Source organism: Bombus huntii, chromosome 3, assembly GCF_024542735.1.
Source record: "Bombus huntii isolate Logan2020A chromosome 3, iyBomHunt1.1, whole genome shotgun sequence".
Taxonomy (NCBI): Eukaryota; Metazoa; Arthropoda; class Insecta; order Hymenoptera; family Apidae; genus Bombus; species Bombus huntii.
Window position 1 is genome coordinate 458,988 of NC_066240.1, and position 25,813 is coordinate 484,800.

General features: G+C 35.9%; 2 protein-coding genes and 1 long non-coding RNA gene across 5 annotated transcripts in view; 2 read left to right on the top strand and 1 right to left on the bottom strand.

Moving 5' to 3' along the window:
* Window positions 1-21,226, top strand: part of LOC126863710 (uncharacterized) — a 38,993-nt gene extending 17,767 nt beyond the window's left edge. The window contains exon 2 of the mRNA XM_050614142.1: window positions 19,940-21,226. Within this exon, the coding sequence (XP_050470099.1) occupies window positions 20,103-20,834 (732 nt within the window). The 5' untranslated portion in view covers window positions 19,940-20,102 and the 3' untranslated portion in view covers window positions 20,835-21,226. The remainder of the gene's footprint in view (window positions 1-19,939) is intronic.
* LOC126863708 (trans-1,2-dihydrobenzene-1,2-diol dehydrogenase-like) lies at window positions 5,452-24,085 on the top strand. 3 transcript variants are annotated; one of them, XM_050614130.1, is made up of 6 exons: window positions 5,452-5,606; window positions 5,743-5,920; window positions 11,094-11,295; window positions 11,956-12,247; window positions 14,056-14,453; window positions 23,815-24,085. In XM_050614130.1, exons 2-6 carry the CDS (start codon window positions 5,912-5,914, stop codon window positions 23,916-23,918), a joined length of 1,005 nt encoding a protein of 334 aa, XP_050470087.1. In that variant the 5' UTR covers window positions 5,452-5,606; window positions 5,743-5,911; the 3' UTR covers window positions 23,919-24,085. The 3 variants fall into 3 exon arrangements, with proteins under 3 accessions (XP_050470087.1, XP_050470088.1, XP_050470089.1); XM_050614131.1 differs by having other exon boundaries at window positions 5,743-5,817; XM_050614132.1 differs by lacking the exon at window positions 5,743-5,920.
* LOC126863713 (uncharacterized) lies at window positions 14,402-19,941 on the bottom strand. The gene is made up of 2 exons (XR_007688958.1): window positions 16,867-19,941; window positions 14,402-16,517 (listed from the first exon to the last, which is right to left on the bottom strand). It is a non-coding gene; the product is annotated as an uncharacterized LOC126863713 (long non-coding RNA).
* Window positions 24,086-25,813: the final 1,728 nt, after the last annotated feature.

Below are 25,813 nucleotides of genomic sequence, written 5' to 3' on the forward strand. Positions count from 1 at the left end.
CCAAGAAATTGCACTTTACAGATCTGTGCGTACTTCATGCAAAACTTCCATGCGATGCATTCGACATCAAAATAAAGTAAACAGAGTGTTTAGTTGACAGGATATCCCTTACTGGAGCGGAAAAGCGGCAGGTTTCAACGTATATCCCCATAAGATTACACTTTACACTTCAATGCGCGCTGCAATCATTAAATTTCACAATATGCCACCATGAATAAGATAGGATTAATAAAGCGACAAGAAAAATGACTAGAATTCACGAAACGTGCACACCGCGATCAGTAAAATCCACATTACGTCACTTTCAATAAAATAATAAACATACTCACGTAATATACTCGTCACGAATCGTTAAACACTTCAAGAAATTTTTAGAGATACTTTATTATATCGAAGACTACGTAGAGATAGGTGTTGCGCGGTTGAGAGTTGGCGTAACATTGAGGTGCCCGCTGATGCGCTTTGCCTTGCGCGCGCTGTCCCCACCACAGTACACAGTGCAGTAAGCTGCCAATGGGGGCTGAGGGACGATGATGTTCTCAGGTAGAGTCAGCAGAGGTAAGCAGCAGCGCCGCATCAAAGGATCAGGTATCACCGTGAGCAGAAATAACCACGTGTCGAGAAGACTCATTATCAACAAAACGTAAAACTGCAATGCTCGTTGGGAGACCGTATCAACAGGCGGATGAAACCGTAACACACTGGGAAGGAAATTAGCAGAAGCGAAGACTGTAGCATTCGCAGAGATAACTACATGCCGAAACTCCGCGTTCTCGTGGGAATAAACCGCAATTATCCAACGGTAGTTTTATTATAAATAGGAGTGGTCACCTACTACAACAGTCAGTTATTAAGAAGTCAGTCACAATTATATTCCGGAGCAGTTACGGTCCATCAGATTTTGCAGTTACGCAATAAATATTAAGAGTCGCTATCAACAACCACATACTCTCGTAATGCGATAGACAATATATTATATATATAGATATAAATCGGTATATATTACGTTCAGTAGCTGAAAACGCGATAAATTTTACAACAATATATTCTTAACCTATATATATTGCATGGGTATATATGTTTATCGAAAATATTGCGGGCGAATTTAGTATTTACCTTCATTTTCGAGGTAATCACGCAAATACAAAAGTAAAATGACAGTAAGTGTGCTTTATAAATAATCGGATTATTTGTTACGACCGTTCGAGGAGAGACGCGATCGCGAGATAGCACGTCAACGAGAGTTGTAAATTCTCGCTACGATCATGTTAATCGACGCCGCGAAATAGTCGTTCCTCTGTTTCGTTTAGGATAACAGAGGTGGTTTAATGAATATAACACTGTATTAACAGGTTAACATAGAACAATATATTTTACAATAATATGATGAAGATGTTACAGAAATTTGACTCGATTTTGCGATATCTCTAGATAAATTCGTTTGCTCGTCAGATTTGTCGAAGTGTCATGTTTGACTCGTCAGAAGGAACTGCCCGCCCTTCGATTATTTTCGTCTTTTCTGGAAGGCGACCCCCACTACGTTCGGATCACGCCACATTCTTTTACGCGAGGTAAAATAACGGCCACGAGTCGACGTTTCTGGAGGTCGCCCTGCTTAATGAACCATGCGCTTGCCACTACAATGTAAGTTTGCCGGGCAGCCGCAACGATCCGTCTGCGACGTTGTAGGACCGCGAGCGACGGTTAGAAAATACAGCCTGTGGTAAGCCTCGTGGCGTAACATACTCCCCCCGTTGAGAGGGTACCGATCAAAAGTTCTGTAAAGGTAAAGTTAATTGGAGCTGCCGCCCGACTCCATGTTGATTGTTGATGGCCCGTATTCTGCTGGATCGGCTCGGCTCGATGGTAGGACGAGCTGCGTGGCACCTTGATCCAAGATGCTCCTTGCCGTATGAACAACAGCCGTCCGGATGATGCTGTCGTCCCCAGGGTGAACTTGGCGATGCGGCCGAAGGGCCGTTGCCTGGATGGTACGTTGTCTCCCTTGTAGTCTAGATCGCCATCTTCCTCGTCGATGCCGAGCGATTTCCAGGTGAACTTCACGACCCAGGAAGTGTCGTGAATCTGGCTTCTGGAAGTGTCGTTAAACACCTCGGCCCAGGAAGTATCGTTGAAGGGAACGTCGGTGGTGCTTGGTGAAGATTCATCAAGCGCGGTGCGGAGGTTTGAGGTTGATTGGGAGGCTGGACTCCCCCCGATGACCCGCTCGAATCGCATTCTCTTAGTGATGATCCTCGGTGGAGAATGACCGTTGGACGTCGTGACTGTGACTTGCCTTGGTGTTGGAGAGTATGTTGGCGTTTTTGGAGCCATGGGTGACTCCAGTGAGATGTCTGTGATACGCGACTCGTTCGGTACGGCGCTCTGTGAACTCAGTAGAGAATCGTTGGGATCAGATGGAATGTTTTGTAAATTACCGATACCATTTGAGTGATTAGTCATGGTATTAATAATGCGGAAATTATTCTGAGTAGGGCCAGTTGCAGGCGTAGCACATCTCTGAGGTGGCAAAGGAGGAGTCTTCACGTTACGTCTCGGAGTGTGACTGTCCGATGCAATGTTTCTAGTCTCGGGTGGTGCAGATGACGTGATGTAAGAGAGATGATTGGACGTCGATACGTTGTGTTGGACGTCCATCGTGGAAGTATTGCCCGAAGAAAAGCTGCCCCTGGACGGTTTGATCACAGTGGATTTCGAAGCCTTTCCAGTAGGTTTCGACTCGACGTTGACCTTGCTGTCCTGGATGGGATTCAACCCGTTACTATCTAGGTTGTGAACTGCGGTTAAACAGTCATGAACGTTCTGTAACAGATTATGGGAGATTAGTTTCTGAAATGATTTGTCGCCTGGTGAGACCCTCTCTTTCTTCAGGTCCAAAGGCTCGTTGAAGCTTGTCAAATTCAAGGTGCAAGTTGCATTTGCGTCTAAGTTAGTTTCGCTTAGTAAGGAGTTATCCCGGTGACCGTGGATTCGTTTGAACTCAAACATTGCTAATAGTATTATTTAATTTAATTATTCGTAGATCGTATTATTCATTAGGCTTAGTGTTTGTTAGACTTATTATTAGTCGTACTTATTATTTGTTAAGCTTAGTGATAGACCTGTATATACGTGTAAATAAAATCTCGGCTTTGTGAAACGATGGCTAGTCCACATGAAGAGTCGTCGCGCGCCCAAAATTCGAATCGTGATCCGACATATATATGTCGGAGATGTAGGGACAACGGGCCTTTCTTTTGGAATTTTGGGAAGATCCCCGATACTTTGGTCTAAATTATTTATTATAGCTGTACTAAAATAATAGAACTTAGAAGTAGTTGTTGAGATACGATCTGATTGTGTTTGCCCGAAATTTGTGACAGTGGGCCTGTGCTCGAGGTGACACAACTGGTCGCCGAACGTAGCCACGGTCGCGGGATGAACGTTTTTACCTAACAGAAGAAGTGCCAATATTGAGGGACACACGCTGTATTAAGAAACAAGCCCTTGGAAGGAATGACGGCTCTACGCGGGTTTGCCTAGTAACGGCGCCTAGAATTTTGTTGATATCCCCGATGAATATGCAATTGACAAATGTGATCGTATCAGTCTTTTATTCTTGTGATCACCTCGGAGAGTTTACACACATCGTCTTGTCTGTCATTTTGTGACTCAAAGTATATTCTATTGTACAAAAAGTTTTCCCCGTTGATCGTGGATTCGTTATTGAACCTAAGAACATTGTCTTTAACATCTAGAATGTCTAATCACCACGGTTAGTTGTCAAACTCTGTTAAATCAACATTTGTACATATAATTGTAAATATAATCTCCATTGAGCAACAACGATGGCTTGTCCTAATGAAGATACATTACACGCCCCTAAGTCTAACGCCAACCCAACATATATATACAAAGCGTTACTCTACAGCTGTAGAAAAATTTAAGTGGCGATTCTTCAAGCTAAAATAAGATGCAAATCAAGAATAAAAAGATTGCATTTTCGGCTTTGTTTTTTAGATATTGTCAATTAAAACATAGCCGAAATATCTCTGTGTCCGAGCAAACCCCCTTGCAAAAGTAGGTCAACCTAAACAGCGAGGTGCACATGGATTCTCAAATCGAACGATACATAGGCCTACCTAGCACAAATCGTAGGGAAGGATATTATGACATTTGACGACGTAAACCATCTTGCGCGACGCTTTGTAAGAAAAATCGTAAATGAATGACAAATAATGCAAAAGTGAAAGAAATAAAAGCGTTTTAAAAACGAAAAATGAAAAGGCTCAAGAACATCTACAGTAGAATAACCTAAACCTCTACTAAATTAAACTTTATGTTTGTACTTTATGTTTGGCTGTTGAAATGATCCTGCCCTTCTAGAACTGTTTTACCCTTTTATCAAATTTCTAAAATCGCTAAAACATGTTATGTAACAAGATAGTAGTGGAGAGTCCATTCAGAAAGAAACTAATATTTAATTGCGAATAATTAAAAAAACAGAGCCCGAAACGCAATATTTTTATCCTTGATTTTGACTTTATTTTGGTTTCAGGAATCACCCCTTAAATATTTTTACACCTGTGGCCGAACATTCCGCATAATTCCATTAATGTGCACGCTATTAATACATTTACTATAATTTGTATCAGTACAGATACAAGCTGTGTTTTTCAATTTGACCATTACTAAAACATGTTTTCCCTGACTTTCTGTTATAATGTATTGCAATTTAATACAAATAAATATAAAGTTGCCGAGATTTTAAATAATATAAATATAAACGAGCTGAAATTTTATAGTATGGTACTCAAGCATTGTCATACCAAATGCAGTCTACGACATTCTGCGCCGCCTTCGAAAAGGTTGCTGCAGTATACTTATTATACTGTAATATGTAAATAAAGTAATCTTAACCATTGTTGCATTGTTGTGTAAATAAAATATAAATAAAATAGACATTATTTCCAATTATTTTACCAATTAGCAGCGATGTGTTCTTTGTTCCGTTTATCAACGGGGATCAAGCGAACTTAAAACACCGTGCACAACCACATACTCGAGGCTGTAAGAAATATCTGTTGTAATTCAATCAAAAATGAATATTATCTATGTATTGAGTTTGAGTTAGCTTCTCGAATCCGACCGACAACACTACGTGAAATAATAAAAAATATTCTTTTCATAGAATAATGTTATCTAATTAATCATTCACCTACTATTCTAATAATTGATTCGTTATTATTTCACGCAACCCAACCCTCTGACAACTGCATTGAAAAATCTAACCCAAATCGGAAACAGATCATATTCACTTTTAATTTAGTTGTAAATTATAATTATAGAGATATAAAGATAGAGTGCGAGGGCGAGCTGAGAAAGCGAAAGCAAAAGAGAACGCTACATAAAGGCTTCTTGTGTCCTTGTCTAATAACGCATGCTCATTCGTATATCGCATCCACTTACACGATAATTTAAGATTATATGACTCGCGTACTCTAACTCTTTATATATCTACGGTTATAACAGATATTTATTGCAGTTTCACAGTTGTTCAAAATTTTAAGTATTAGAACATATCTAAAAATCATCGAAATGGAAAGGTAGGTAGCATTTTTGCACTTCCATCAAATTTACTATTAATAAATTGAACATTTTAAACATTCCATCCATTACATAAACCTCTATTATATACTTGTGTTAGTATGACATATTTTTTATCTTCTAATCTATGACCAGACGATAATGATGACTTGACTATGATAACTTCCTTTCTGCTGTGACGTCCATATCTCATAAAGAGGTTATTTGAAGGTTAGTGGTTTTCACATTCGTGTTCTATGTATATATGTAGTGCTTAAAGTTCTAAAACAGACAACAATTTAAATATCTGTGAAGGTCACCTTTTATGAACATTGTAAGTTATAATTTAATTTTATACATATAAGAAATCATTCATATTATAATATTCAAATATACATCTATATAGATATTGCATACATATGTATGTATGTTAGGTTAGAAAAATTTACCAAATGTCCAACTGGACAAATTGTAAAGTACAAATTAAATAAAAAAAAAGAAAAAAAATATGCATCTATGTATATACGTACGGCAAATTCCCAATTAGATGAATCTTTCACTGTATATTCCAAAAACAATATGTAAAACAATTTTAATTAATATTATCATTTGCCATTTTACATCTACCTATTTACAAAATTACTGTGGACTTGTTTAAAACCAGTAGAAATGAATAACATAGAAACTTAGGACTTTACCGTGTTGCTGCTGTTACTGTAAAAAACACATGACCACAAAGTATTAGTAGTAGTAGTTGGTAATATTAGTATTGCTAACTACTATTACTAGTAATAAATATTAGTAATAGTGGTTATGAAAACAATCGATCATATAGATTTTAAAAATGTTTAGATATAAATGTTTTTCTTTGGTTATACTAAAATAAATTCCCTCTTATGTAAAGAAATGGCTTAAAAATATTTGTTTACGCATACAATATAATGTATATCTCCTATATGATTATAAAATTGTATATGTAACTTAGAAGAAACTATGTTTAGAACCTCATATGACTGACTACTACTTACAGACTTATTAATATGTGTAAATATCTATAGTATATTTAAGAAATTTATGGCCTAACAAAATGATAAGCTTCATTAAATAAACATAACTACAAATGATTTCTATCGGACTTTAACATTAACATTATTAAGCGAACCATTAAGAATGATATTATTTTACAATTTTAATGTATAATAAAGATTTAGAGGTCGTCTTTAAATACTTTAACAAATTACTGAGTATCCTAAATCTAACTTAAAAAAGGATATTATAAAAGATGTATACCAACTTCATCTATCTGAAATATCTCTTAATACTTTAAATAACTGAAAACAGTTAGTTATAAAATATATTTAGATTCTAAAAACAGACCTAATATGGTGGCGATGTATTTTTTTTTTATATATGGTGATATCATATACAAAAGATCTTCAGAGCTCTTTCAAGACCTTTTAAGACTTTCATGTCAGTTTCATTTTTAAGTGAAATGTCCAATTTCTTATATTCCAATTTCATAAAATGTTGAATACTTAACATAATAGTACTTCAGTAGATTAATTGTAGAATTCAGTGTTACTAAGATTCCTTCTATCTTTCTTTACAGAAAGATTAATTTTATTAGTGTTTTTTGGATGTGTATATATACATATATTGTTTATCATAATGAGGCTTGTAATTTAGTACAACCTTCGCTTAGATAAGTACACGTTTAATATTTTAGATACAAACAAACAGTAAATAGTGACTATTATAAACAACATTGTTAGATTGTTGGCGTTATTCTTACGAGAATATTGATATTGAGACATTGTGAAAGTCTAAATCACACATATTCTTCATACCAGAAACACAATTTTTTGGCTTGCTCGTACCTTACAATTGTTATTTTTGGATCTTTTGTTTGGTAGTATATCAGTAACACTACAAAATATAATAGAAATATTTCACAATGCAAGTAATAAATTCGACAAACTCAAATGTATGAGGAATTATTTTCAATATAATCCCTATTCTATTGAAGTCGGACATAAAAGTTATTTGCCCTCAGAACACAAATTCTACAGAGCGTTTTACCTTTTCGCCTACAAAGAAACTATTACAACAAAGTATATCTTCCTCCTAATTTTCTGTAAATAATTCTTATTCTTCTCTTATTATTTGAAACAATAAAAATGAAGTGAACAGAGTTGGAGGAATACCCTGTATAATACTTACAACAGCTACAATATCTACATAAATTTTAAAACATTTATCCTATTTAATATTTTTTAAATTTATGTGACATAATCTTAAACTTGATAATTGTCTATTGTATGAATTTAAAAGTTGTGTTCATGTGTTCCAAAGCCTAAAAAACACAAAGTGTAACATGCAGTTTTGTAACAAAATTTTACTGAAATCTTTTACGCAAACATTGTATGAAGATAAAAAGAACAGTACATATTTTCTTAAGACCTCTGTTATATGATTTTTTGTGTTATATCCTAATTGGTTATAGATTTCAAACATAATAATGATAAATGCACATAATTCTATTTATATTCAATTGTCAGTAGTCATTGAAATCCATGATTGTTTTCCAGATTGGGGTTAGGTTATATAAACTTTTATATGAATAATCTCATATAAAAAAAGAATATTTATACGTATCTATTATAATATTGGTATTGACAAGATTTTATGTAGTTATTCTATTATACATATACAATTAGCGATATTTAATTTTATTACTAAATGTATATGTCGGAGATGAAAGGACACCGGAGCCGTCCCTCTGGAACTTCGGGAAAATCCGTAAATTTGCAATTAAAGTTTACAGTCGTAATTAAACAATTTGTCGTCATCCTGCCCAATTGTACTAGTTTACGATTTGTGATAATAAACTTGGGTTCAAGGCGACTATCAGTCGCCGAACGTAGCCGCGGTCAACGGGACGGGCGCTTCGCCTAGCAAAGGTGTGGAATTATAGTATGACCCTCATTAAAAGAAATACCAATAGAGGTACTTGACAGTAAAACATTCCAACGGTTCCTTCGGACAACGAATACCTGATGTTGAGGCACGTACACAGCACAAGTCCAGTTAGCCCGAAGACCCGCTATAAAACCTGGGGTTTTCCGGCAATTAAGATTTTCCAAACGGACAGACAGTCTTTGTCCCAAACTGACTAATTGACAGCGACGTCAATTTCCCTTACTTTCGGAACGAGGACTATATCCGACGGATCCGATGATCTCGTGTCCTTAGACACACCCCATCATAGTTTTCCTCTGTGGTATCATTGGGACGAAGATTCATTCCTTCTTGAAATCCCACCGACGAAGGGAGCAGCGCCTGACGATCAGTGAGTTTGAGTTAGAGCAAGTATCTCTTTCATCCCGTTGACCGCGGATTCGTCATCGAACCTAAGACCAACGTCGCTAACATCGCAAATGCCCAATCACCGCTGTTGATTGTCGAATCGGTAGTGTCCATACTCGTAGCAGCAGGCCGTATCTTCGTTATTACACAACGATGGCCAACTCCAAGGGAGGTCTATCAAACGCTCACAACCCTGTTCCTGACTCTTCTCCGACATATACACATATTCGTATTTACGAGTTATATTTCTTTAAATATTTATACGCAATTATTCTTCAATCTATTTGTTATTAGAAGTAAAAATATCTTATTTAAGTAAAAATATCTCTAGAATCTTCGGACGACTCCTATCTTTTTAAATGGGACTAAATGTAACATTTAAACATGATAAATTATATATGAATTTTTTTCTAAAACTCAAAAATTGCCTTTATTATAACGTATAGTCTAACTTATATTCTAATATTCTACAATTCTGATATTTTAATGTATTCTAATATTTATATAAAAACATTGTTGTTTATTACTTAACGTACATAATATACTTCACCGTGATTCTTCAGGACTAACGTTAGTCTATTAAACCAACTGCACTACTAGCCAAATCTGCATTAACAGATTCTGCTATTAGCTTTTGTGAACAGAAAGGCTGCAGAGTTGATATGGGATCAGTTTTATTCGGTTATGTTAGTGGACTGTCAACAGAAATATAAGAAAACCTGCTGCAGCGGATCTTCGCAGAAATTGAACAGATTCTGTTCATTAATCTAATTTATCTATTTGTAATAAAATACTGGAAAAAATAATAAAAGATATACCGAAGAAAATAATAAAAGTAAAATAAAAAATATGATCACAGTTATAATAATAATTCGCCCGAACCATACTTTATAAAACTAAATAATCGTTTACAACTGCATATGTGAGACTGCAAGAAATGTTTTTAAAAATCTATTCCGACGACAATTTTAACACTCGAATAATTAAATTCTTTGATATTATGGTTGAGATGTTTGCAATTTTAAATAATAGCAATACGATATAAAAGGTTAATATGAATTGTAATTATCCAAAACTTTTAAAAATGCCAAAACTTTAACTCACTCCAAGATGGTATCCCGCAGGGAGTAACCATCCACATGTTATTTAGCAATAAAGCTAGAAAAATTTACCGCTTGTCCAGCTGGACAAATTGTAAAGTATAAATTAAATAATAAAAAAAAAACTTTCTCAAATACGGCATGGGTTTCCTTTGTCCAACCACTCTTAACTTTGCAGATATCATTTTCTCGCCGGGTGTTATAATTTTAAGGAATACCATAAAAGAATGGAAAGTTCAAAAAGTATCCACCCTATTATATTACTCTTTTATTTATCACAAGAAATACAAGAAGATATTGCGAGAGAAAGCTAAGCTGAAGATTTATTGATAAGCTAAGCTATGCTAAGAAAGACAATGTGTATTCCACAATTAGGCAGCAGCAGACTTTAGTCTAATCTTTTTATTATAGCTGTACTTAAATAATAAAGCTTAGAAGTAGTTGTTTATGATTTAATCCGATTATGTTTGCCCGAGATTTATGACAGTAGGCTTGGGCTCGAAGTGATACTCGTGCCGTGCAAGTGCCTCAACCTCTGGTATTCATTGTCCAAAGGACCCGTTAGAATGTTTTACTGTCAGGTACCTCTATGGGTATTTCTCCTAATGAGGGTCATACTATCGCTCTATACCTTTGTTAGACGAAGCGCCCGTCCCGTTGACCGCGGCTACGTTGGGCGACGGACCGTCGCCCCGAGCCAGAGCTCACCATCACTAGTCTCGAACGATTACAATCGGATTAACTAACTACAATTGTTTAATTACAGCTGTAGTAGACCCTGGAGTACACTATTGCGGGATTATCCAAAATTCCAGATACTCCGGTGTTCTAATATATAATATTATTATATATTATTATATATATATATTAATATATATATTAATAAAACATACCAATTGAAAGCATGTGCTGATTCTCAATCATTTCTAATATATAAGAGAATAACAATGTTTCTATTTATAACTTTAAGTTAATTTATAATTGTTTACCATTATATTATTTAGTACATAATTAGCTTCTTTTAAAATTACGTTATTACAGATGTCTATTCATTGGGGTATAGCAGGTGCTGGAAAAATATCACATGATTTTGTAACATGCTTACGAACATTGCCAGAATCTGAGCATGTAGTTCTTGCAGTAGCAGCACGTGAATTATCAAGGGCACAGAACTTTTCTAGCTTACATAAAATTAAAAAGGCGTTCGACAGTTATATAGAGCTAGCGGAAGACAAGAATATTGGTATGTTTCATGTTTTTTTTAAGTTGAATTAATATAGAGATAGTCTTTTTATAAACGTTTTTGAACGTTATTGAATCTAACAAATCCGCCTTACTCTCCTTGCCTCTGGAAAGCAAGAGAACGCACGTTCAGTTCCTCACTTGAGTGTAACCCATACCATGGTTCCTTTGGGACTCCTTATCCTCATAATGAGTGGAATACGTTACAATAAAAAAAAATTTGGCCCTGAAAATCATGCTCCAGATCAATTTTGCACAAACATTTTATTACAAATCTCCACCGATCCAGATGTTTAGAATCACGCTATGACGGTTTTTAAACATACTTTTTATACACCCTGTAGATTATACACTGTACATACTCGCCACTCGGCAAGGAAATTATACACGCAAAACTTTTACCACTCGTTTTTTCATCACTTCGACACTTTCTAACTTCGCATACGAATTTACTCTACAGATACACACCTTCGAAATACCGAAAACTAAATACGATAGTCAGTTTTTGTGAAATAACACAAAATTGTTATAATCTATTATTTTTACCGAAAATTGAAAATTAGTACCCATATTTTATGAAACTTATTCAAATATAAAAATGCCATACATCATAATTTTAAGCATATTTTCCCGATTGTTTTGTATTTTTTTACGTTTACAGATGTCGTATATATTGGAACGTTACATCCTCAACACTTCGACATTGCAAAATTAATGTTAAATCATGGAAAACATGTTTTATGTGAAAAACCTTTAACTATGAATTTGAAGCAAACAACAGAGTTGATAAATTTAGCAAAGGAGAAGAAGTTGTTCTTAATGGAAGGTATTTGGAGTAGATGCTTTCCTATATATGAAACTCTTAAAAAAGAAATTGAATCCGGAAGTATTGGAGATGTTCATCAAGTTCTTGTATCTTTCGGATTTAGAATGCCAGATGTTCAACGACTCAAGTACGTAAACGATGTTTGTTTTGTCCTTTGTATGCATTTTAAAATTAAAATTGTGAATGAAATTATAATTCACAGTACTGCATGTAAGTAAGAAAGATGGTGACTACCGAGGCAGTTTTTAATGTTAAGATTTGCTAGGTTGGATATAAAGGTTTTTATTTTATTTACATTAAAGCTGCACACAGATGGACTTTTCGTGTGTCAGAACAGTCGTCGATATACATAACCAAAGTTGAGGGAAAGTCTGAAAACAGTATTATTACCGTTGTTACAAATCTTCAAGGCACAGATACCGTTTTTAAAATAGACACTCTTTGCAACAAAACTCCATTTATCTGAACATCACTTATTGCAATAACATTTTAACTAATGCCCGATTAACTGAAGCGTTGCCGTGTGAAACTTAATCTGATTGAAAATTAATTTGAACGTAACTTCCTATGATGTACATGAAAAGTAGTAGGTAATGAGACAAATTTATAAGTCCCCGCTTATCTAAACTTCGATTAATTATATACAGGGTATTCAGGTACAGGTGAAAGGAAATTTAAGGGGTGATTCTTGAAACCAAAATAAAACAAAAAATAAAAATTTAGAAATTGCGTTTCCGGCTTTGTTTTTTAGTTATTGACAATCGGCCAAAATATCTCTACACGCACGAACGAAAGTAAGTCAGACTAAGTAGCGAGATGCACAGGGATCCTTAAATTGAACGATACATGGGCAGTATCTTAGTATGCATGTATGTGCATCCAAGTACATCCAGTACAATATGATTGGTGTATATGCATTAAGTTGATGTTCAGTATCGATATCTCATTTACTATCGTTCTGCATCTCTCCGTTTCCACATCTATCCAAATAAATCTCCAAATATGGTCTTGCATTACCATTTTTCACGTACATATATTCTTAAAACTACTACTGAACTCTATGTAATATACACGAAATTATGCACAAAATTGATCTGGATGATTTTAATAAGAATGAAAACTGATTTCAACAATATATATACATAAATTTTTCGTTTGAGGCTTTGTTTTCGAGAAAATCGACTTTGAATTTTCGCTCGGTACGCGTGCGGTACGTTATAACGGATCTCACTGTAGATCGTTGTTCCGATGGAAAAATTAAAAAAAGAAAAAAAAAATTTTTATTCTATATTTTCGACTTCTTTTTCGCGTAGAATCACCCCCTTTCCACTCGTACCACCAGTTACCAACCACCCTGTATAATATTGTATATGATGCCACTTAAAAAAGTCAAGGTCACACTGACCTGTTATTAAACAATAATTTGTCAGAAATTTTTAATATCCAAATGTGTAATAAACCAAAAATTGATTAACTTTTATTTAAAACACTTCTTTGTGAAATTATCGGAAATGCTTGAAAAATACTGGTCATTTTCACAGGATAAAATTTACCGAATGTCCAGTTGGACAAATTGTAAAGTGTAAATTAAATAAAAAAAAATCTTACGAGATATACCCTCTATATCGGTATATTGAAATCGATACGATAAATCATATTTTATACAATTTACTTCGCCTTCTTGTATTCCGCGTTTTTGACGTTTTCAAAATACTTCTATAGGTAAATGACTCAGCATCAAACTTCCTACATTTATAATGTGTTGTGTATTAACGACTGCAATTTAATTTCTGTGTATCTGTAACATCCATTAATTCTTTATTCTAGGCAGTATGCTCAAATCTGTTAATTTTTATTAAATGCATAATACATTGGATAGTGCATTACATATTTAAGTCAAACTTATTATATTAAAAGATACGTTATTCTGTTTAGCATTAAAAGTCTAGGAGGAGGTACCGTATTGGACTTGGGCGTGTATGGAATACAATTTGCTTGTTTAATATTTAATAATGAAATACCTCATACTGTACAAGCTGCTGGGTGCTTAAATGAAGAGGGAGTTGATCAATCTGTATCTACTACCTTTCTTTACAAAGGAAACCGTACTGCAACCATTATTACTCACTGTCTAGTTGATTTACCGAATGAAGCTTACATCATTGGTACAAAAGGAATGATAAAAGTTCCGAACTTTTGGTGCCCTACAACACTAGAATTGCCAAGTGGTAAAATAAATATACCACTTCCTGAAACTGAATATAAGTTTAATTTTATTAACAGCGTTGGATTTGTTTATGAAGCTAATGAAGTTCGCAATTGCATTTTAGCAGGTACTGCATGTTTTGACATTTTCTTTAAATTCAAAGTATTATTCACAAATTACCAATTAATTAATATTCACTTTAACCAAACAACAAAAACATTTGAATCGTTTGAATGCCACTTAATCTTTACTAATCGAAAAATATGAAACAGTACAATCTGTTTCAGCGGTATCCGTAACTCCTTTAACTACCTCAAAATGAGCATTCTTATGTAGTTGCAAGTTTGTAAGAATATTATGATTCTGTTTTAGAATTTTTAATTACATATTATTAAATCAGGCGCATCATCAATTGCATTGTACCTCTGTATAAACCAGCTGCGGTAGCATTTTTGATATAAGATACAAGTATCGAATGTCTTATATGCATTATATGTGCCCTATGTCTTATAGCAATGGAATAGTTAAACAAGAACAAGAGATATTACAGTGATCAACGCGAATTTAAATTTGCGATGTGCATTAGATGATCTTTGTAGAATGATCCATCCTAAACAAACATCTGAAAAATATAGTCCTTCTTAGAGTATTCATCTTTTACTATTGACATTCTTTTTTAACTTCAAGTAAAAAAAAAAAAGAAAATATGGTTCGTTCCAGTTACGTGACTGATTTTGTAGGCGATATTTTTCTTAAACTAGACTTGCTACCTAAAGCAAAAAATTCTTTACTAGCTATATTTACTAGCTAGATTTACCAGAGCCAAGATAGCAATTAAATTCAAGTGCCGATGACGATAATGTCACACTTACGAAAAGATTCTCTTTTGTTATTAGTTGCTTCCGAAAAAAATTTGTTGCATCACATAATTGACAGTTTTTCCATAAATATGCTACAATCTTCAGCACTCAACATGACACACACACCTACACGCACTTGTTCCATTACTTTAAGCGTTACACAACATACACGGTAGAAATTATTTTTTTGTTTTTTACTCACTCAAAAATGCGAAAATCGTTTAAAACATTTTTGTAGATTTTATTATCAATATTTTTTTGAAATGAAACTATGCACTAGTCAAAGTCAACTCAATTTCTTTTAAATGGAACTATAAATGAAATATATATATTATATATTACAAATGTATTGTATATTAGTATATTAATATGTTGGGTAATAATTAAATAATAATAAGTTATTAACTTATTTATGTCAAAAAATCATTGGTTTAACAAATATTTTAACTTTTATTTTGTAAAATTAATCGTACGAAAGACAGGGCAAGTAGTAAGACACTCTTTATTTGTTTTCCTCATCCATCATGCGATAATATTTTATGTACAAAATAAACATTGAAATATATGTGCTAAACTAATGGCTTTTCGATATATATAAATAGGTTAATAGCTTTTTATGGGGATGCCAAGTAAGATCGATTAACATATTAAAATAATCATATATATAGTTCTATTAAAAAAAATTGACTTAGTTTTCATATATCCTTTGCACTCCCCCCTGCAAGAAAACTGCTAAAACCAAACTATGTCCACCTCGAAATTTAACTTTTATTGGGACACTGTGTATTTTTATTACTGTGGACTTATTTCATTTTTCAATTGTCCGTCCATTTTCATGCATTACGTCAATTTGATTTCATTAATCAAAAATTAGTTTTTTTTATTAAGTGTAATATTCTTGCATGAATATGATAACTTCTAAGATACATGTTATGGCCTTATATATATATATATATATATATATATATAGAAAAGAACCATATGGCAACATTTATATAGAATTATTACTAATATTACGAGTTACGTTCCATAAATGATCGGTGTTACCAATGTTTACATACATTAATCTAATTGTATCGTATAACTTATATTACATTGTCTGTTTAATTTTAATTAAAGCAGACCAAAGTACAGAATATAAGATCAATTGTCAAGACTTTAGCAGGTGATTCTACAGCTTTGAATCGATGGAGATCATCAAAAAAATAGTCGCAACATTGAATTTGATCCTGATCTTGAAATGTCATTCCAAATCTTCTTGTTGCATCGTACTTTTACTTATCATGTAGCACAAAAGTCTCAGAGGAACCATGGGCTCCAACTCAACAGTTCTATTGGACAAAAATATTGAAGTTTCATTAATTCTATATAAAACATATGTATGTAGTATCGTGGAAGAAAGGCCTGTGGTAGCACTCGACAGCAAATACCACCACTCGACACTAACTAGTGTCGGACAACGGCAGCGCAGTGGTTAGTGCCTTAGGTTACGAACGTTCGAAACCCTGGTTCGAATCCCGGCGACCGGAGTTCCGACTTTTCTTTCACGATACAAAAAAAGAAAAAGAAAAACGGCCGTACCCAGCAGCGACATCTACAACGCTAAGTGCGGCTTACGATACTACATGTATATAAAATTATATATTATATACTATTGTCGTATATAAATTCCAGATATACCATTCGATATCCCATTTCTTCTTTTTTTCTTTTTTTTTTGAATCTGTAATAGCTATACCTGCGTGTCAACTTCTACATGATCATCACTGTTGTTTAAATAGAACCAGGCTCGCATTTAAATTTCTACATTTTATATTCTGGCCAAGTCTTCTCCCAAGATTACGCATTGATTGTTGACAAGGGAAAGCATATTAAATCCACCATTTTAATTGTTCAACGGATTTACTCTGTCCACCTGAACTGAAATGACCCACGGAACTGATCCAACTGTAGAACAAAACAATGATCTGGATCTTACAGACAACACATGAGCCAGAAGCAACTAAGAGCAAGCTGAAGAATTTTCCAACCACCTTTGTAACACATTTCCTCTACACAATATTAACAACAGTAGCCCCAACTATCATACAGACTGAGATGTGCAAAACACTAGCACCTCAACTGACATGTACTATACCATACCTAATACAACAGCAGTAGAAATTAGAATCATAATGAAGAAAACAAAAAACAATAAAGCACCATTAATCAACATAATCAAAGGTTAAATCTTCAAAAAATCTTCCCCTAAAAGCAATACGATTAATGACAATAATATTCAATGCAATATTAAAAACTCAATAATGTCCTAATCTATGGAAACTAGCGCAGATCATAATGTTATCTAAGCCAGGCAAAAACCCACACCAAATTGCATCTTACAGGCTAACATCACTACTTCGTACGTTTTCCAAAATACTAGAGAAAATAATAGACGACCGCCTAAAACCAACAATAGAGAAAAAAAAGTTAATAGCAGATTATCAATTTGGATTCAGAAACAAACATTCCATGATAGAGCATATGCACAAGCTGGACAACGAAATTTTACTAGCAATAGAAAAGAAACAATACTGGACAGCCCTCTTCATGGATATCGAGAAAGCATTTGACAAAATGAACCATGAAAGCGTCTTATAAACAATCAAAAAACATTTCCCAGAACAAATTCACCACTTACTCAAATCATATCTAAGCAACAGAACCTTTGTAGTAAAAATAAAGGACACATATTCTGAAGTTAAAGAATCGAGGCAAGGGTACAGCAAGGAAGCGTCTTAGGGCCAATATTATACACACTATACACGGGCAACATACCAACAGCAAGATATTGACATTCGCGGACGACACGGTTGTACTAGTCAGGCACACTAAATCAGAAACAGCAGTTACATATCACAAAAATATAAAAATGGCTGCAAAATAAACAAACAAAAGCAAACCCCAGTAAATGCAACCATATTACATTTACACTACGAAAACAGAAACCACCAAATATCCAATTGAATAGCACGCACATAAGACAAACAAAGCAAGTTAAATATCTAGGACTTCACTTAGAGATACAACTTACATGGAAGTAGCATACTAAATCAATTATAGACAAAATACGGATAAAAAGAGGACAGATGTACTGATTAACTACTTGAAACTCTAACCTCAGCATGGAAAATAAACTAAAAATTTACAAAACGATAATAAAACCAATCTGGACGTACGGAATACCACTATGGGGGCAGCAGCAATGAGCCACATAGAATCTAATTTATCAATTAGAGTCGCTACAATCGAAAATACTCAGGACAATAGTCAACGCCCCATGGTATGTCAGAAACAAGGATTTACGTAAAGACTTAAAAATACCAATGATCAAAGAAGAAATCGGCAGATATGCAAAGAGATACAAAGAAAGAATTGCAACACACCCAAACCAATTGGCTGCTGAAACATGCAAAATTCATATCAAAAGAAGGCTAAGCACAAAATATTCCACGAAGAGAATAAGTTAAAAATGTAGGATGACATTTTTCCGTTTAAGGACTTGTTTTCAAAAAAATAAACTTTAAAGATGTTTAATTACATATTAGTCCGGTAGGAGCGCATGGTACATTTTCAAATTTATTTTCTCGGAAACGAAGCCCCTTATGAAAAAATGTTACTTTACATTTTTTACTTATTTCAAATGCAATTTAATTTTTTATCGACTGTTTATTCTTTTTCAGTCCAAGATTAACCAAATTTAAGTATACTGTTGAACTTCCAGTTTGGACGCGGGCGAAGATAACACGTGGGTAGTAAGCGCTGTGAAAAAGTGAGAAATGAAGGGGAAAAGGAGGAGGAAGACATAGGGGGAAGAAGAAGGGAAAGAAAGGGGGAAAGCGCGAAGCGAGGGTAGACAAAGTATAAGAAAAAAGTGACAAAAAGACAGGAGAAAGTGTGAAACATAAAGCTAGGAAAGAAGAGGTTAGGTGGGCGAAAGTACAAAGCTAATTGGTCAAAAAGAAGATAGATGGCGACAAGAAGCAGACCGAGGATGACGGACAAGGAGAGAGAGAAGGAAGATCGCAAAAACACGCTGGAAAGGTACAGCGTGACAGAGAAGGAGGCAATAAAGAGAGAGAGAGCGGCAAAGAAGCATGGGACGAGAGGATGGAGAAAATAGAGAGGGGGCTGGAGGTGATAGTAGAGCTAGTAGAGGAGATGAGGAGGGATAGAAAAGAGGAGAGAGAAAGAAGGAAAAAGGAACGAGAAGAGGAGAGGGAAAGGTGGAAGAAGGAGAAGGAGGAGGAGAGGAAAAGATGGGAAAAGGAGAGAGAAGAAGAGAGAGAGAGATGGAGGAAAGAGAGAGAGACAGAAAGAGAAAGATGGGACAGCGAGTGGGAAAGATGGAAAAGGGAGAAGAAAGAATTGGAGGACAGAATCAGGAGGTTTGAGGAAGAGCAAGACAGGATAGAAAGGGAGAGAAGGAAGAGGAACATCGTAATAAAAGGCGCGGAATGGGGGGAGGAAAGCGATAACGGGACAGTGACAGAATTCATAAGAGAAAATTAGAAGTAGAGGTAGAAAGGACACAGAAGGTAAGGGTGGGAGAAAACAACACGATAATAATCGCAACGTTGAAATCGTGGGAGGAGAAGATGAGGGTAATGAGAGAGAAAGGTAAATTGGGGAAGGGGATATACATAGACAACGACCTAACGAAGAAAGAAAGAGAAATACAGCGAAGGTTAAGAAGAATAGCTAGAGCAAAAAGGGAAAAGGGGGAATACGTAAAAATAGATTACAAGAAGCTGAAGATAGAAGACAGATGGTACAGGTGGAACGAAAGCGAAAAGAAACTAGAGGAAGAAAGAAGGAGAGAGGCGAGAGGATGAGATAAGGAGAAAGAAAGGGGGGGGGACATAAAGGGGTTGAAAATGTGCTTCTGGAACATAGCAGGGATAATGAACAAGGACAAAGAGGTATGGGAATATTTGAGGACATTTAACATAATCGGCCTCACGGAAACATGGACAGAGGAAAGCAAATGGGAAAGGGTAAAGCATAGACTGCCCAAGGAATACGACTGGAAATGCAGGGCAGCAAGGAGAGAATGGAGAAAGGGAAGGGCAAAAGGGGGTATAATAACAGGCGTAAACAAAAATCTGAGGGAAATAGAGTATAAGGAAATAGGTGACGACATAGTAGAAAGAAAAATAAGGTACAAGGAGAAGATATATAGAATAGTGGTGGTGTATAACCGGGACAAGAAAAGGACATGGAAAGAAACGGAAGAAAGAGTAGAGGGGAGGGAAGAGGAAGTGACGATCATAGGAGGAGACTGGAATGCAAGAACGGGAGAAGAGGGAGGGCTGATAAACGAGGAACTAGGAAAAGAAAAGAGCAGGAGATCAAAAGACAAGAAAATAAGTATGGAAGGAAGAATGCTGCTAAGGTTGCTGAATGAAAGAGGCTGGACGATAATTAACGGTCGAGACAAAGAAGGAGACGAGTGGACCTATGTGGGGGAGAGGGAAAAATCAGTAATAGACTACGTGATTGGCAACCAGGAAGCGATAGAGGAAATAACAGACATGAAGGTAGGAAAAAGAGTAGAGTCCGTTGCCGTTGGAAATAGAAATAGAGGGACCAGAGTTACAAAGAGATGAGGAAAGAAAAGAGGAAGAGAAGGAGAGAAGGGAATGGACAAAAGAAAGTGTGGGAAGATATTTAGAGGAGTGCAAAGACTGGATAAGCAGAGGAAGAACAGTAGAGGAAATGTGGGCAGAAATTAAGAAGAAGATAAACGAGGCAATACCAAAGAAAAGAGTAAGGATAAGAAAATGGAGCATAGGAGAAAAGGTATGATACGACAAGGAGTGGAAAGAAAGGAAAAGGGAGATAAGAAGGAAAATGACAAAATTTAGAAAAGGAAAATGCAGCAGAGAAGAATTCATAGAGGAGAAGAAGGCATTCAAACAGTGGTGTAAACAAAGAAAGGAGAAACAGGAAGAGGAAGAGATGGAGAAAATCAACAAGATCAAAACAGAGCAAGAAGCATAGAAATCGTAGACGAGGAGATAAGGGAAGAGGAGTGGAAAAATCATTTTATGGAAACGTTAGAGGGGACAGAAAACAAAGAGGACAGAAGAACAGAGGGGCGGAGAGAGGAGGAGGAATCAAAGGAGGAGAGAGAAGACAACATAGAGAAGGCAGAGGTAATATTCCAAATAAGAAAATTGAAAGAGAAAGAATCAACGGGGCAAGATGGCTTGGAAAACGAGGTATGGAAGTATGCGTCGAAGGAAGTGGGGGAGGCGTTATGGGTGATGTTAGGAAAAATTTGGAATGGAAATGGGATACCCGAAGACTGGAGAAAAGGCGTGATATGTCCGATTTACAAGAGGGGGGACAAGGGAGCAGTGAAAAGCTACAGAGGGGTCACGATAATGGACACGGCATACAAGATTTATGCAGGAATTCTTGACGAGCGGCTGAAGGTGGAAATCGAAGACAAGCTGGTAGAGAGCCAATTCGGGTTTAGGAAAGGAAGAGGAGTGATAGACGCAGTGTACGTACTGAACTATATAATAGATAAACAATTGAGCGGGGAAAGAGGGAAGCAATCTGCATACTTCGCGGATCTAAAGTCAGCGTTCGATAGGGTTAACAGGAAGAAACTGGGAGAGATAATGAGGAGAATGGGGGTGAACGAGAAGTTAACCAGAAGGATAGAGGAGATATACGAGGATACAAAGAACGTAGTGAGGATCAGGAACAACAACACAGAAGAGTTTTGGACGGTGAGGGGAGTGAGACAAGGGTGCCCGCTGAGCCCGACATTATTTAACATCTATGTGGCAGGGCTGGAAGAGGAAATGAGGAAAGGGCAAGTAGGAGGCATAGTGGTAGGAGACAGGAAGGTATGGTCATTATCATACGCGGATGACATTGTATTGATAGCGGACAGAGAAGAGGAGTTAAAGGAAATGATGAAGAGATTTAAGACATTCCTAGAGGAAGTGGAACTGGAACTGAGCACCGAAAAGACGAAAGTAATAGTGTTTGAAAAGAGAAGGAACAAGAGGAGGCAAAGGAAATGGAGATGGGGGAACAAGAACTAGAAGAAGTGGATGAAATTAGGTATTTAGGGTACATACTGCAAAAAAACGGGAGCGACGAGAAGCATATTCAAGACAGAAAACGGAGGGCAGCAATTGCGATGAAGAAGACATGGAGCGTAGGAGAAAGGATATTTAAAAGGGACTACAAGAGGAGAATGAGGATGTTTGGAGCACCGGTAGAGAGTGTAGCGCTGTATGGAGCGGAGGTGTGGGGATGGAACATAGAAGAGAGACTGGACAGGGTAAAAAGGAGTTACGTGAGATAGTTGCTAGGCTTAGACACAACAACGCCAGACTACATCCTGAGAGAGGAGTGCAAGATAGAGGAAATTAGAGAAAAGGCATTGAAAAGAGCAGCAAGGTATGAGGAGAAAGCCTTGGAATCGAAGAAGGAATTAGTGAAGGAATGTATAAAGGAGAGAGAAAGGAATTGGGGAAAGGGCCAAGAAGGGAAAAGAGCAAGGAAAAGAAAGATGAGGCTAGAAGAGGCGAGAGAGGGAAGGACTCAAGGAGAGGCAGAAGATAGACAAGAAAGGATGACAGCGAACCGGATCATAGAAGAAAGAAAGAAAAGAGAAACAGAGGAGAGGGAGAAAAGAATAAGGGAATCTAAATACAACAGATACTACAGAAACATAGCGAAAGAAGGACTACCAAAGTACCTAGAAGGAAAGATGAAATGGGAGGACAGAAGTATGGTAGCAAGATTCAGATGTGGTAACGAAACCAGGGCAAGAGAACACTGGAAAGAGGAGGGAGAAAGAGGATGCAGATTATGCAAAAAAGGAGAGAAGGACCTGAAGCACGTAGTAGAGGAATGCGAGATTACAGGAGGAGCAAGGAACATGGGAGAAGTGCTGAAGGAGACTGGAGGAGGACTGGCAGAACTGAAAGCGATAATAGTGAAGAGAAGAGCAGCAGAAGAGGGGGAGGAACGACAGGGAGGGAGCACAGCAAGGAAGCAAAAGCCAAAGGATAAGCGTTAGATATAAGTAAAGACAATGTAAGAGATGTAATCTGGAAGTCGTCCAAAGCCGAAAGGCACGGACTAAGATCAATAAATAAAAAAGTATACTGTTGAAATGTTCAAAGTAGATTCTCTCGAAAATGAAGCTTCCGATAAAAAATGTTATACCAAATTTTTTCCTTATTTCTTCTCGTCGAGTCCCTCCCTATCAGATTGTACTATGATTACCATGCCACTTTATATGTATATGTGTATATACATGTATATATGTATATGCACTTATACATACATATATAAAATTAATGAAATTCTAACATTTTTTTTCAAGAGAACGTTTGATTTGCGATCCATGGTTCCTTTAAGACTTTTAATTTTCACAATGAATAGAATACAATGCGAAAAAAAATTTAGTCTTGATTTTCAAAGTTAAGGTAAATTTCTCAGCTATCTTGTTTTTGCTGATCTATAGAATCACCTGCCAAAGCCACAGAAAATAACTTTTTTGCAACCTGTACATATCTATGTTTATTATTGCTAACTTGGTTTGTTCCGTTTTAGGTGTAACCGAAAGCTCTAAAGTACCGCACAATGTTTCTTTATTAGTTGCACAATTAGAGGACGAAATTCGAAGGCAAGTTGGAGTTACATATCTTGAAGATTGAACCTTATCATAGACGAAATAATTTCAACGTAGTTAAATATACTAAATAATGTGTAATTACATTAATTCATATCAGAACTTCAGAGAAGCTTTCTTTTATATACACATATATGTATATGTAAGATATGCTCTGTATTAAGAATAAGTAAACAATTTATGCATCGCTAATGTATTTTGTTTTCACTCGTATATTCATTTCATGATGTATTTGGAAAATACTGCAATAGATCTTTTATTGTGGATAAAAGCTGTTTGCCCTGTACAAAACATACATAGAATATAACTACAAACAGTATAGAACGTAAGAAAATATTGGTCACGACTATCATAGCTGAATTTTACGTCTTCAAATCGATGGAAATCTATCAAAAGAATATTCTGCAAAATGATCCTTTACTGTGGAACTCAAATTCGTATCTTTTTTCATTGGATGTTTTTCATTTTCTTGTCATGTAGAGGCTAAACCTGAACGAATTATGTGTCGCGACCTGATCGTTCTTTAAAATATTTCTCTTAAAATACTGAGAGGTGTGCGTGTTGTCCGTGATGATTGAGCTGCTGGTTGTAGATGTCGCTGCTGGGGTACTGCTGTTTTTCTTCTAATTTAGATGCGTGGAAGAAAAATCGGTCTCCGGTCGCCGGGATTCGAACCCGGGTCCCGACGTTCGTAACCTAAGGCGCTAACCACTGCGCTACCGTCATCCGGTAAAAGTTAGTGTCGAGTGGCGGTATTTTGTTGTCGAGTGCCGCCACAATGCTATAGTTCTCTAAAAATACTATAAAATTTCCATTACTATTTAAGCTAACATTTTACATTAGTTTATCACAAAAATATAGAATCCGAAGAATAGTCAACAGCTGCAGAGAACCTTCAAATTGAATCGGCAATTTTCTACCAGAAAGCACATCTTCGGTTTCTTTGTTGAACATTACTTGCTAACAATTCTTCGATAAAACAACACTTGCTATCAATTCTTCGGTCAGAACACACTTCAACTTGTTATCCAGTCTTCGGTAAGAACACTACAACATCTCTTCGGTCACAACACTCATAAACACTTATATTATTCAAAAGCTGTTGGAAATAAATAGTGATATTTAAACTGTGAACTCAGTATCAAAGTTATTCAAACCACCCCTATTATCTTAACCGAAATAGGGGATCGGCTGATTCGTGGCGTCCATTATCGTATCCGACGAGAACTTACGACTCTCGTTTTTTCTTTTTTTTTTTATTTAATTCTTTACATTCACAATTTGTCCAGTTTGGACATTTGGTAGAATTTTTTAGCTGTTAGATTATCATGTGGGTGGCTACCCCCAGTGGGATACCATCTTCGTGTTTGTTAGGTTGTGTCCTTTGTGAGGTCTGCTGGGTGTTTCCTTTTCAGTCTTCTATCCATGTTTGAGGTGTTGATCGTTTCCACAGCTAGCCGGTTTGGGTGTGTTCCTATTCTTTCTTTATATTTTCCTGTGTATCTGCTAATTTCCTTTTTGACCGTTGGTATTCCCAGGTCCTTCCGTATATCCTCGTTTCTACGTACGTGGTATTCCGTACGTCCAGATTGGTTTTATGATCGTTTTGTATATTTTTAGTTTGTTTTCTATACTTAGTTTGGATTTTCAACTTGTTAGCCAGTACATTTGTCTCCTTGTTGTCTCTATTTTGTCTATTATTGATTTAGTATGCCGTTTCCATGTGAGTTGTGTTTTTAGGTGGAGTCCTAGGTATTTGACTTGCCTTGTTTGCGGTATGTGCGTGCCGTTCAGTAGGTGGTGTCTGTTTTCGCAGTGAGAATGTAATATGGTTGCATTTATCGGGGTTTGCTTTTATTTGTTTATCTTGCAGCCACTTTTCTATTTTTGTGATATGTTCTTGTAGTAATTTGACTGCTG

Excerpts from the sequence above, each read along its gene's own strand:
- LOC126863708 (XM_050614130.1), top strand. Across the intron at positions 12,248-14,055 it reads CCAGATGTTCAACGACTCAA|CATTAAAAGTCTAGGAGGAG; the intron begins GTACGTAAACGA and ends TATTCTGTTTAG. Across the intron at positions 14,454-23,814 it reads TCGCAATTGCATTTTAGCAG|GTGTAACCGAAAGCTCTAAA; the intron begins GTACTGCATGTT and ends GTTCCGTTTTAG.